General features: G+C 38.5%; 1 protein-coding gene across 1 annotated transcript in view; it reads right to left on the bottom strand.

Annotated features, from left to right (window-relative positions):
* The window catches only part of CFAP43 (cilia and flagella associated protein 43), a 74993-nt gene extending 65313 nt beyond the window's left edge, over nt 1–9680 (bottom strand). Inside the window, exons 1-4 of the mRNA XM_015559284.1 lie at nt 9506–9680; nt 7345–7598; nt 3213–3309; nt 421–588 (exon numbers count right to left, since the gene is read on the bottom strand). Of these exons, the coding sequence (XP_015414770.1) occupies nt 421–588; nt 3213–3309; nt 7345–7598; nt 9506–9567 (581 nt within the window). The 5' untranslated portion in view covers nt 9568–9680. The remainder of the gene's footprint in view (nt 1–420; nt 589–3212; nt 3310–7344; nt 7599–9505) is intronic.
* Between the last annotated feature and the right edge of the window lie 2115 nt (nt 9681–11795).

The following is an 11795-nucleotide window of genomic DNA, read 5'->3' as shown; positions in this document are numbered from 1 at the left end:
AGGGAGGGAGGGACAGCATAGGGAATCCTATATAATAAAAGACTAATATGCAAATCAACCGAACAGAACAACTGGTCGCTATGACACGCACTGACCACCAAGGGCAGACGCTCAATGCAGGAGCTTCCCCCTGGTGGTCAGTGCACTCCCACAGGGGGAGCTCTGCTCAGCCACAAGCCAGGCTGATAGCTGCCAGTACAGCGGTGGTGGTAGGAGCCTCTCCTGCCTCCTCAGCTAAGGAGCTGCAAGCCAAGTGGTAAGGAGCGAGCAGGCGGGCAGTTAGGAGTGAGCAGATGGGTGTTTAGGATCGAGGGGTCCTGGATTGAGAGAGGGCGCAGGCTGGGCTGAGGGACATCCCTCTCACCCCTGGACAAATTTCATGCATCAGGCCTCTACTTGTATTATAATGAAGTCTCTCACTTTGCTTTGAGATGATGGTCCTGGTTAGTTCTTTCAACGGTCCACACAGTCACTAAACTTGGACTTGACAAGCACAGCTGGCGCCAGTTCATGGGGTTAAAAGTCATCTGGCTCACATCTACATCAGGTTGAGACTTCTTGCACAAAATGACACCCAATTCCCAGTTCCTTAGAGAAAAATTGCGTTTGGTACAAAAGTAATTAATTTGAATTTTATATATTGAGAATATTTATCTAATATGAAAACAATTACATAAATTGTGACTTAATTTGTTGTATAATTTATAAAATCTATAGCATTAATATCACATTCATAAAATAATTATGATTATCATTATACTGTCCCTGTTAAAAAAAGCAAAATAACTATTTTTTAAAAATATTACTCATATGCTACCAAGTCTATTTTATTTTATTTGATTTGTATTTAACTCATCCAAATCTAGGAAATGGAATATAAACGTAGGTATCTAAATAAATGTAGGCATCTAAATCTCTATACTATATACAAATATACTATGATTCTGGGTATACTATATACATTGATGCCAATTGAACATTTACTGAGTTTTTCCAACCACAGTACCAGTACTTTAAAATTTATTAATTTATTTATTCACTTGAGAGAATGTCATGAATGCCCACTGTAAGCAAGGTCCTTTGCTAGATGAAATAAACAGGAAAAAAATTAATGTAAGCTCTCCCCCCTCATACAGGCAGCCAGCACTCCATTCGGAGTTGTGACTGTGAAACTGGAACTAATATTTATTAAGCTCACTTGGTTTTTGGCTTCCTCTGCTTTCACCTTCTTCCATCCTCATCCCAAATGTCCTGTCCATAAGGTCAACCACTCTATTGCTAGTATTGCTGCTTCCTTGATCTTTGGACTTTCTACCTCAGCTGCCTGGCAAAAACTGTCAAGCCTCGTGGATACAACTGAAAGCCGGGGGTAGGCAGACATAGAAAGATCAAAGCACTATGTGTGTCAGTGATATTATCAATTCCTGGTTACTGCACTCACTGAAGCCTCAGTACAACCTTTGATCCTACTATTTCTCTGGTCAGTGCTCTCTCCTATTCTCTAAAGTGGTCATTTTTAATATTCTCCATTTTCCTCACAGCCCTTACACCTTGATCTCAGGCTTCTAGTGTCCAGAATCATGAGACAATAAATTCTGCTGTTTAAGTCACTCAGTTTGTGGTACTTGGTTAATGGCAGCCCTAGAAAACTAATACCTCCATCGACAGGTAAGTAGATAAACAAACTGTGGTATACCTATATCATGAAATAGGAAGGAACAAACTATTGATACACATAGCATAAGAGAGTTTAAAAATAAGACAATTTAAAATAATTATGTTGCATAGAAGATGCCAGACCCCCCGGAAAAGGATATAGAATGTATGATTTTCTGTATATGAAATTCTAGAAAACACAAACAAATCCAGAGTAACAGAAAGCATATCAGTGGGGGACTGGGAGCAGGGGCAGGCGGTAGGGGGCAGGTTGAAGGGCAGTGATGGGGTAAGAGTATGCGTGGCAAGGGCCAATAAGGAAGAATCTGAGGGGCACAAAGAAACTTTTGGGGGTGATGGATATACTTATTATCTTGATTATGGTGACGGTTTCATGGGTTTATTCATAAATAAAAACGTATCAAATTGTACATCTGTATATACACTTTATTATAAGTCAATTGTACCTCAATAAAGCTTTTTTTTTTAAAAAAAAAACACTCTGCATAAACTAAATGTGGCTCACTGAACCTAGATTATTACATCTATATTATAAAAGGCCAGTGGCCGTAACACAGTAACGCCATAATGACCAAACGACAGGTCACCAGGAGGTGCATTGATGGGTTCCACGGCGCAGCGGGTCTGGGGTCCCGCGGTGGCGCAGTGGGTCTGAGTCTAGTGCGATTTCATGCACTGGGCCTCTAGTTTTTATATAAGAAATACTAATATGTAAGGAGCATCCTTAATCATTCCTGGAACATTTTGCCCTTCCCCTTAATAAGACTCCCCTGAAGGAGTTTGTATTAAGGATGGAAGAGTGCCTGCAGTTTTTAATCTGGCCACATGGAACGACCCAGCAAAGACCACAGATATATCTTATCCACAGGTAGTCCTGTACAGCAAAACAACTACTTCAAACTGAGCTCTACTACAGAGACCATCTTAGTAAGTTCAACATTAGTGGGAAGCAGGCTATTTATTTGTAGAAAAGATGAAAGTTTATGTATTTATAAATGTATTCTTTATTTGACAAAGGCAGTATTTTAACACATTAATAAAAAGAGAGCTAGGATAATTAATTTAACTCTCATTTAGCTTTTTTAAATATATATTTTATTGATTTTTTTACAGAGAAGAAGGGAGAGGGATAGAGAGTTAGAAACATCGATGAGAGAGAAACATCGATCAGCTGCCTCTTGCACACCCACTCCTGGGGATGTGCCTGCAACCAAGGTATATACCCTTGACCGGAATCGAACCCGGGACTCTTCAGTCCACAAGTTGACGCTCTATCCACTGAGCCAAACCGGTTAGGGCTCTCATTTAGCTTTTGCCCTACCAAATTTCATGCCTAAAAGTAGTAACTAAAATTAAACATCATGATTAGGGCTTTGATTTTGTTTATTGTTGTTTCAGATTTTTCATGTATCTGTCCTTTGATAAAATCCAGAAAGATTTTTATAAATAACCTAATGTAAAAGCATTCTGTAAATTCCTTTAACTAGTCAAATGTAACTCAAATGAAAAAAATTTGGCAGGATGCTGGAACTTACCAGAGAGCCAATTCAAATTCTGGGAGAGAGGAGTAACTAGCAAGGTAGGTGCCACAATAACTGAATGAAAGTAGAGTATAGTCCAGAAGAACATTGCCTAAAATATAAAAACATTATAGGGACTTAATTATCATATGCTGAGATTAACTATAGTCTATAGTTTATTTCCCTTTTCTAATAAATTTCACATATATATTTCAAACACATTTAGCTTTTGGAATAAGAGATCTCTTGGCTGATTTGTAACATAATGAACAGAAAGTTAAGAGTCAAGTTAAGATCCATTTTTTAAAAAACATTAGCATAAATTAAGACTATTAGTTCAATATCTCTAGACTTTAGTGCACAACTGAGTATCCTGCACCATGTATGACCCAGTGTGATTTGAAGTGATTTAAGAACCATAAAATATTCCATAAATATATCAAACATTATCATTAGAAGTTACTCAAGCAACTTTAAATACTTCAGGGGAGGTGTAATAATTCTAGCTTACTTTTATATTTCCATACCTTGGGTCATATCCTTAGGCCATATCCTTAGCTTAATATTGTCCAGTTCTTAGAACTACTATATAGACATTTCCTCATATAACTAAAATTAATTTTATATTTTCTTTACATTTATTTTAAACTTTTAAAGATGCATGTGTTTTGTTTTTTTTTAATACCACTCTCCCCACCCCCCAGAAAAGCATGAACAAATATCCTTTGTAATTCTACTACCAAATTTGGTATATTTCTTTTTGGTATTTTCTTCTGTGTTTACTTGTAAAAATCCAGATTTTTCTTTAAATATAACTTTCCTTCTTATAGCGATAATAATGGGCTAAATATTATACATAATAATTCATTTTTAAAATTATGGTATATAATGTCACTCCTATTGGCTTATTGTTTACCTCACATTGAGCTTTTTATAATTAGTAATTCTTTAAACATGTGAATTTTAATGTTCACATTAACCAGCCTTTTGCTACAACAGTAGTCTTAACTCCTTTGCCCACAAATTTTTGACCATATTTCTGATTATTTCCTTAATAGTGAATTCTACTTCTTGAAGTGGGTTTAACTGAATCAGATATATTTTTATTTCCCAGAAGATTATATCCATTTACATTCCTACCTTCAACTGAAAGAGTACTACCAATTTCACTGCACTCTGCCTAGCAGTTATCAGATTTTTTTTAAAAAAGTGACCTTGATAAGCAGAAAAAAAAATCTCATCTTGAGATGGACATTTTTTAATGTTTTTGTTCATTTATAGTTTCGTGGTATAGGCAAATTCCTTTTCCATTATTCTAATGGAATATTTGTCTTTTTTTCTTATTGTTTCCTAATGCTCTGAAAATATTTGATCATATTTATTCCTAATATTTCCCTCTGTTTATTATTTGCCTTTTGACTTTCCATGGTATTTTATATGTTCCTAAGTTTTAAATTTGTATGTAATATGTCAATCTTTCTATTTTTCCTTTGTGTGAAATGTTTCTTACCCTGAAATCATGTCAATTTTCTACCATATTTTCTTCTACTTTTCAACGGGTTTGTTTTTATTGAACTCTTATTTTCATCTGATATATATTTTGATGTACAATATGATGAGTACCTAACTTGGTACTTCTGTTTAAATAGTTATTAAAAAATAACTACTTCCTTAATTCTATTGTTGGATAATCTATACCATTTATTTTTTGTGTATGTGGGAGTATCTTTCATCATATGCTCAGCTTTATATATTTTAGAATCTGTGCTCAGACTTCAACTCTTTAAATGACCTAGTTGTCTCTGCACCAATATCACATCCTTAATTACTGTAGCGCCATAATGATTAAGAGCCCTCTGCCTTCCCATTGTTCTCTTTTAAGTTATTTTCATTCTGTACTTTTTGTTCTTCCAGATGAACTTAGGAACCATTTCATTTAAGTATTCCTGTCTCTTGAAAACATAGGATTAACCTATGAATTACTTTCTGTGAAAACACCAGAAATATCTATATAATAACCAGGCTTTCCACCCAGAAATGTCTCCATATACTTAAATATTTTAAATCAGTGATTTTTGTAGCTTTCTGTGCTGAGGTCAATCACATTTCTTTTTTGAGTTATTCCTAAGTATTTACATCTTCTAATTGCATGGATGTTTATTTTGAAACTAGCATCTTATTGGGTACTCTTTTATTGCTCTCATTATCTCCTTTCCCATAGCTATAATTTTTCTGTTTTGTGTTTTGTTGCATTGGCTAGAGATTCCAGGGTGTTTTAGGCTCTGGCCGGGTAGTCAGTTGGTTAGAGCATCACGTGGATATGTGAACGTTGTGAGTTTGATCTCCAGTCAGGACATATACAAGAGGCAAGCAATGAATAAGTGGAACAACAAATCGATGTCTCAATGTGTGTGTGTGTGTGTGTGTGTGTGTATCTCCCTCTCTCTCTCTCAAATAAAAAAAAGTCGTTTTAATCTTTGGGAACACAAATAAAACGTTAAATTATAATGAAGTTCCCTGGTTTGACTCAACACTTATTTGACCCAAAAGGCTGCAGATCTAAGACCAGCCTTAAGCTCTCCTGAGATTTCTGTCCATGATGTGCTAAATGAAAGACTTGTGAAGATGGTCTCTAATACATGTGCAGCAGTCTGGTCTGGGTCAGCTATTTCTAAGAATGAGTGAATAATAATTTAAATGGTCCTAGCTGAAGTGCTAAGTGGTTAGAGCACACCAAAGGGTGGCGGGTTCAATTCCTGGTCAAGGGCACATACCTGGGTACCTGGGTTGTAGGGGTGATTCCTGGCCTGGAGGCAACCAATAGATGTGACTCTCACATTGATGTTTCTCTCTCTCTCCCCTTCCCTTCCTCCCTTCCACTCTCTCTAAAATTCAGTGTAAAACATATCCTCAGGTGAGGATTAACAACAACAAGTAATAATAATGATGATGATAATAACTTAAGTGGTAGATAACATTGGTTGATATATATATATATATATGACACATGTCATATATTATATAATGACATATTATATACATACTAGAGGCCTGGTGCATGAAATTCATGCACGGGTAGGGTCCCTAGGTGTGGCCGTTGATCAGGGCCCTTCGGGGATTTTCTTCCCCAGGGTGCCGGCTGCTGGCCAGGGCCTTCATTTCCCAGGCTGCTGGATGGGGCCTTCCTTCATTCCATGCTGCCCCCTGGTGGTCAGCACACATCATAGTGAGCGGTCAAACTCCCAAGGGGACAATTTGCATATTAGCCTTTTATTATATAGGATATATGTAATTTCATTTATTATCACCACAATATTACCCTTATCCCCATTTCACAGAAAAGAAAATTGAGGCTCAGAGACTTATCTTTAATATATCAATTCACCTGGATTTTCAATAAACTACCAGAAAAGAAAAAAAATTGTTCTGAAAAAGGTTTTTTCAAAATGCATTTAGTGGTGTAAATGAGTCTTTTAGCTCAGTGCTTCTCAAGCATAATGCGCATATGAATCACCTGGGGAATGTTGTTAAAATGCAGATTCTAATTCAGTAAGTCTGGGATGGGAGCAGTTTCTGCATTTATGACAAGTACCCTAGGTGATGACAATGTTGAAGGTAAGCAGACCACACTGTGAGTAGCAAGGCTCTAGCTCAGTGGTTCTCAACCTTCCTAATGCTGCGACCCTTAATACAGTTCCTCATGTTGTGGTGACCCCCAACCATAAAATTATTTTCGTTGCTACGTCATAACTGTAATTTTGCTACTGTTATGAATCGTAATGTAAATATCTGATATGCAGGATGTATTTTCATTGTTACAAATTGAACATAATTAAAGCATAGTGATTAATCACAAAAACAATATGTAATTATATATGTGTTTTCCGGTGGTCTTAGGCGACCCCTGTGAAAGGGTCGTTGGACCCCCAAAGGGGTCGCGACCCACAGGTTGAGAACCGCTGCTCTAGTCCGATTAATTAAATCCTTTGTGATCAAGCCTCATTCCTTCTTTAAAAATGTGTATTACAAAAAAAAAAAAAAACCACAAAAAACCTTCCAAAACATTTTTCATTTATCAGAACTAGGTTTGGTTACATCTTATGACAAAATCCTTCAGTTATGGCAGAGGGAGGGTCTTGAGGGATACCTTTTAATTTGGTCCTTCTGGTCAATGCAGGAAAGTTGTATATGTAGATGAGAGGTTTTAGCTTCCGGTCAGAAAAAGCCACAACTTCATAAGGAATGTTAGTTGCCACGACGCCCACAATTCCATTCATACACTGGAGTACAGTTTTTTTCTTGGTTTCGATATTAATAAATATTACGAAATTGCCACTGGAGTAGCAAATGGTGCTGTCGTTGACAAAATGAACATTCTGCTTAGGGAATCCTTGCACCCATCTTTAGGGAAAAGATATATCACCATCAATATAACACATTCCAAACACTTTGTTTTTGACAAAGCAAACAAAAGGTCATCAAAATCTTTGAAACACATCTATACTACTTTCACCCCCTTTCTGCCTAAAACAATATCTAATATGAAAGAACACTTAGACCGTCTGTGAGGTCAGTTTGAGTCCAAGTGGGAGAGAAATTTAAATGTAGACTAAAAATTCCACGGGTTTCAAGAGCCTTCTTCAGAGAACTTTTTCAGTGAAGCAAATCCTTTGACCAAACCTGAGGAAGTCTCAGAAGGATTTCTGGGGCCTTGTATACTTGGGGGGAAAAAAAGTGAAAAAAGTGAGAAAGAGAAAAAAACACACACACCGTTGATTCTAATAGAAAACAGGTTGTATCCTGGGCCTTTTATAATTAGCTTTGATTTTAAAAATAATCTTTAAAAAACAACTTTGAATAGGGCAGCCTGCTTTGTGATTGTGAGTGGAGTAGGAAACGTTTTCCTTTACAAAAATGAAGCACGTGTAGCCATATCATAGGTCTAAAAATACAGATATAGAAAATAAAGAAATTAAGCCAACATGAATGAAAGGTTAGAACACAAAAGGAACATACTTTTAAAGGAAGGAATGTGTGGTGGGTATATGCTAGAAAGTAAGGAGAGTCTGAGATGAGGGGAGATTCCAGTATTATTTAAATATTAAGGAGATGCTTAAAGATAGGTGGTGGAGGAGGTAAGAGAAGGACACTAGGTTGGTAAGAAACTTCAAGAGATTGGAGAGAAGAGCCAGGACCAGGGAGTATGCTGTGTGGAACAGACTGCAAGTAAGTAGCACTCCAGAATAGTGATGTTTAACTATTGTGCCACAGTGGAAACATGCAATACCTTGGTGAATACACAACACAGTGTATAGATGATGCGATGTGAATTCACCTAAAACCTGCTGAATTTTAAGTGTCACCCCAATAAATTCGAGAAAACAAAAACCATGCGATCAATACCTGATTGTTTAGTCAGGGCACTGACCTCTTTTCCCTTAGATTGTCAAATTAAAAAAAAAAAAATGACAACGGCCAACACAATAGCTGTCTGGTGTGAGTGAATCAAAATGAAGCCTTTGTTTTTTGTCAAATCAGCAAAAGATATATTTTTGGTGTGTCACAGAATTTTAGTAATTAGTTTATATCCCAAGAGATGATAAAGGTTGAAAATCGCTGCTCTAGAATGTGGAAGGAAAGAAATACCACTTTTATCTGTGCAGTGCTTTATGCTTTTCAAACAGTGGTTCTCAACCTTCTGGCCCTTTACATACAGTTCCTCATGTTGTGACCCAACCATAAAATTATTTTCGTTGCTACTTCCTAACTGTAACGTTGCTACTGTTATAAATCGTCATGTAAATATCTGATATGCAGGATGGTCTCAGGCGAACCCTGTGAAAGGGTTGTTCGACTGCCAGAGGGGTCGCGACCCACAGGTTGAGAACCGCTGGGAGGAGTTCGGAGGAAGAGATGAACGGCCCTAAATTTGGGGGGAAATCAGCAAAGACTACAAGGATAAAATGGGCGCTGTCATTGGGATGGGGAGGTATTTGCGAAATGTCTGGAGAAAAAGGACCACTGAAGGCCACACTGAGCCAGGAAAAGGTCAACCAGCGAGGGGTGGGGAAAATGGAAGGGGGTGGGGCGGGGAAAGATAGATGGAGGTGTGGCCATTGAATACAGGATGGTAAGGTCACCCAGGGAGGGGGACTGCTGGAAGGTGTTGGGGTTTCAAGAGAAGAGGTCAAAGTTTCCGGAACAGCGGGTCTAAAAGAATGGGAAGAAGAAGAGCGCAGGGGAGGGAGGTAAGTCAGAGCGAGAGTTTCCGCGAGACCGAAGTCAGTCGCCTGACGGCGGTGCCGCACCTCACGGACAGGGCCGCGCCGCCGGCGGCGGAGATGGAGCCCTCCTCTCGGCGTTGCGCCATGGACCGTGTTCCTCAAAGCCAGGCTCGGAGCAGCAAACGCTGGACCCCGGCTCCGGTCTGCAACGGTTGCCCCGCGGCTCCTGGCTGCCCCGCCGGCGCGGCCTCCACTGTTTGCATCGTCGCCAGGAGACCGTAACCCCTGCGCCCATTGGCTCTGCCCCTTCGGCCTTCTCCTTCTAGAGCCGATCGCATTGGTGAAAGCGCTGCAGTGTATCAGCCAGTAGGCGGACGGCAAGCTAAGCGAGGGGCGGGACTCTCGGAGTGAGTGCTAGAGTGGCCCCACCCAGCCAGGACAAATAATGACAATATTAATAAATATCAATAGCAGAAATTAATATTGAGCGCTGGCCAAGCCAGACGGTCCGAGCTCCATGCAGGCATTATTGCATTTAATCCTCAAGTCCCCCATCATCCCCATTTTACAGATAAGGAAAGTGAGGATAAGAAAAGTAACTTGCCTGAGGCTACAAAACGGAGTGGGTTTTAAAGCAAGGTCTAGTCTAAATCTAGAGCCCCAAGCCTTTCATTGCTGTTACACCTTCAGAGGTACCCTCCGCTACTTAAAATTGGCAGAGTGTTTCTGAAAACAATCTGATCAAAAGGTCTGCAGCTTGTCCTAGCTTCTTCCCTTCCCTTTCAGAGCCCTCCAAGCCAGGGGTTCTCAACCTGTGGGTCGCGACCCCTTTGGGGGGGTCGAACGACCCTTTCACAGGGGTTGCCTAAGACCATCAGAAAACACATATATAATTACATATTGTTTTTGTGATTAATCACTATGCTTTAATTATGTTCAATTTGTAACAATGAAATTGGGGGTCACCACAACATGAGGAACTGTATTAAAGGGTCGCGGCATGAGGAAGGTTGAGAACCACTGCTCCAAGCCGTCTTTCCGGTTCTTTCTCCTTCCCTCCCCTCCAGCCTTCTCCTTTACCCTACCCACTCCTTCTTTAAGTCCCTCCTTCCTGTCTTGCCACCGTCTCTCCAACATTTCATTCATATAGATGCTTAGCAGATGTGCAATTTGCATTCACCAGTGAAATTACCTCCGCTATGCCGTTTTACCACATTTTCATATCTTGAACATGTTTCTGCATCAGTATATATAGATCTACTTCATCCCTTTTAACAGTAGTTAGGGTTTTTGTTGTTCTTTCAGAAATCTGTTGCATAAATCACCCCCCTCCCCTTCATATAGTATATAGTAAAAACTTAGATTCTATAGGAAGGTTTTCAAATGACATTTTTTCTCACCTCATTCTTTCCTACCTGAATACCATTGTCTTGAGGCCCCTTGCAGCTTAAGAAATGCAATGGAATTAATATCAGGGAAACACTCCCCCCATGCCATGCCCCCTCCTACCTTTTTCTTTCTCTTTCTTCCCCCAGAGGTAAGAACTTTTCTGAATTCTGTTTATTGCTTCTTGCTTTTTACCTCTACCACGTACCATATGTATGTGCCATAACCAATATGCTGTTTCATTTTGCATTTTTTTAACGTTAATATATATAGTCATATATATTGTTTTTATTACTCAATCTTATGTTTTGGAGATACATTTATTTTGATAGCTGTAGCTACAGTTTATTAGTTTTCATTGCCGGATAGTTGTTCATTATATGAATACACCACAATTTATCCATTCTACTCTCAATGCACTTTTAATATTCACCTATATATTTTTTGCTATTCAAGTTCCTTTCTTTATGGACTATTTATTCCTGTATAGCTTCTTATGTGAGGATTATAATAGTTTTTTTTTTCCATTTGATCTCACTCTGGGCCCCATAATACTTTCACTCAATCATTCAGCCGGTATCTTCCCATGGAATCTCTTTTATGAAAGCTATTTCTCCCTCTTTTATTATTATAGATTAAAGAGTATAAAATTATTCAAGTAACATTCGTGAAAAGTCAAAGAATGTTGTATTAAGTGGGTGTATATTGTCAGGAAAGACAGATAGTGCTTAGAAGGTAGAAAAGTATTTCTTATCACTAGGACCTCTAACTCTTTTTTAAAAAATATATTTTTATTGATTTCAGAGAGGAAGGGTAGAGGGAGATAGAAACATCAATGATGAGAATCATTGATTGGCTGGCAAACTCTTATAGTTAAAGGCCTAGCTCAAATGCAACTACTTTTCAGAATCTTTTCCTGGTATCCCATAACCCAGTGGAAACTATCTATTTTTCACTATTGGAAAATATCTATTTATTTTGCCTACTC

Source organism: Myotis davidii, unplaced genomic scaffold, assembly GCF_000327345.1.
Source record: "Myotis davidii unplaced genomic scaffold, ASM32734v1 scaffold332, whole genome shotgun sequence".
In the NCBI taxonomy this organism is placed as follows: domain Eukaryota; kingdom Metazoa; phylum Chordata; class Mammalia; order Chiroptera; family Vespertilionidae; genus Myotis; species Myotis davidii.
Note: the sequence above shows the minus strand (reverse complement) of the source record. Positions and strands in the feature narration are given on the sequence as shown.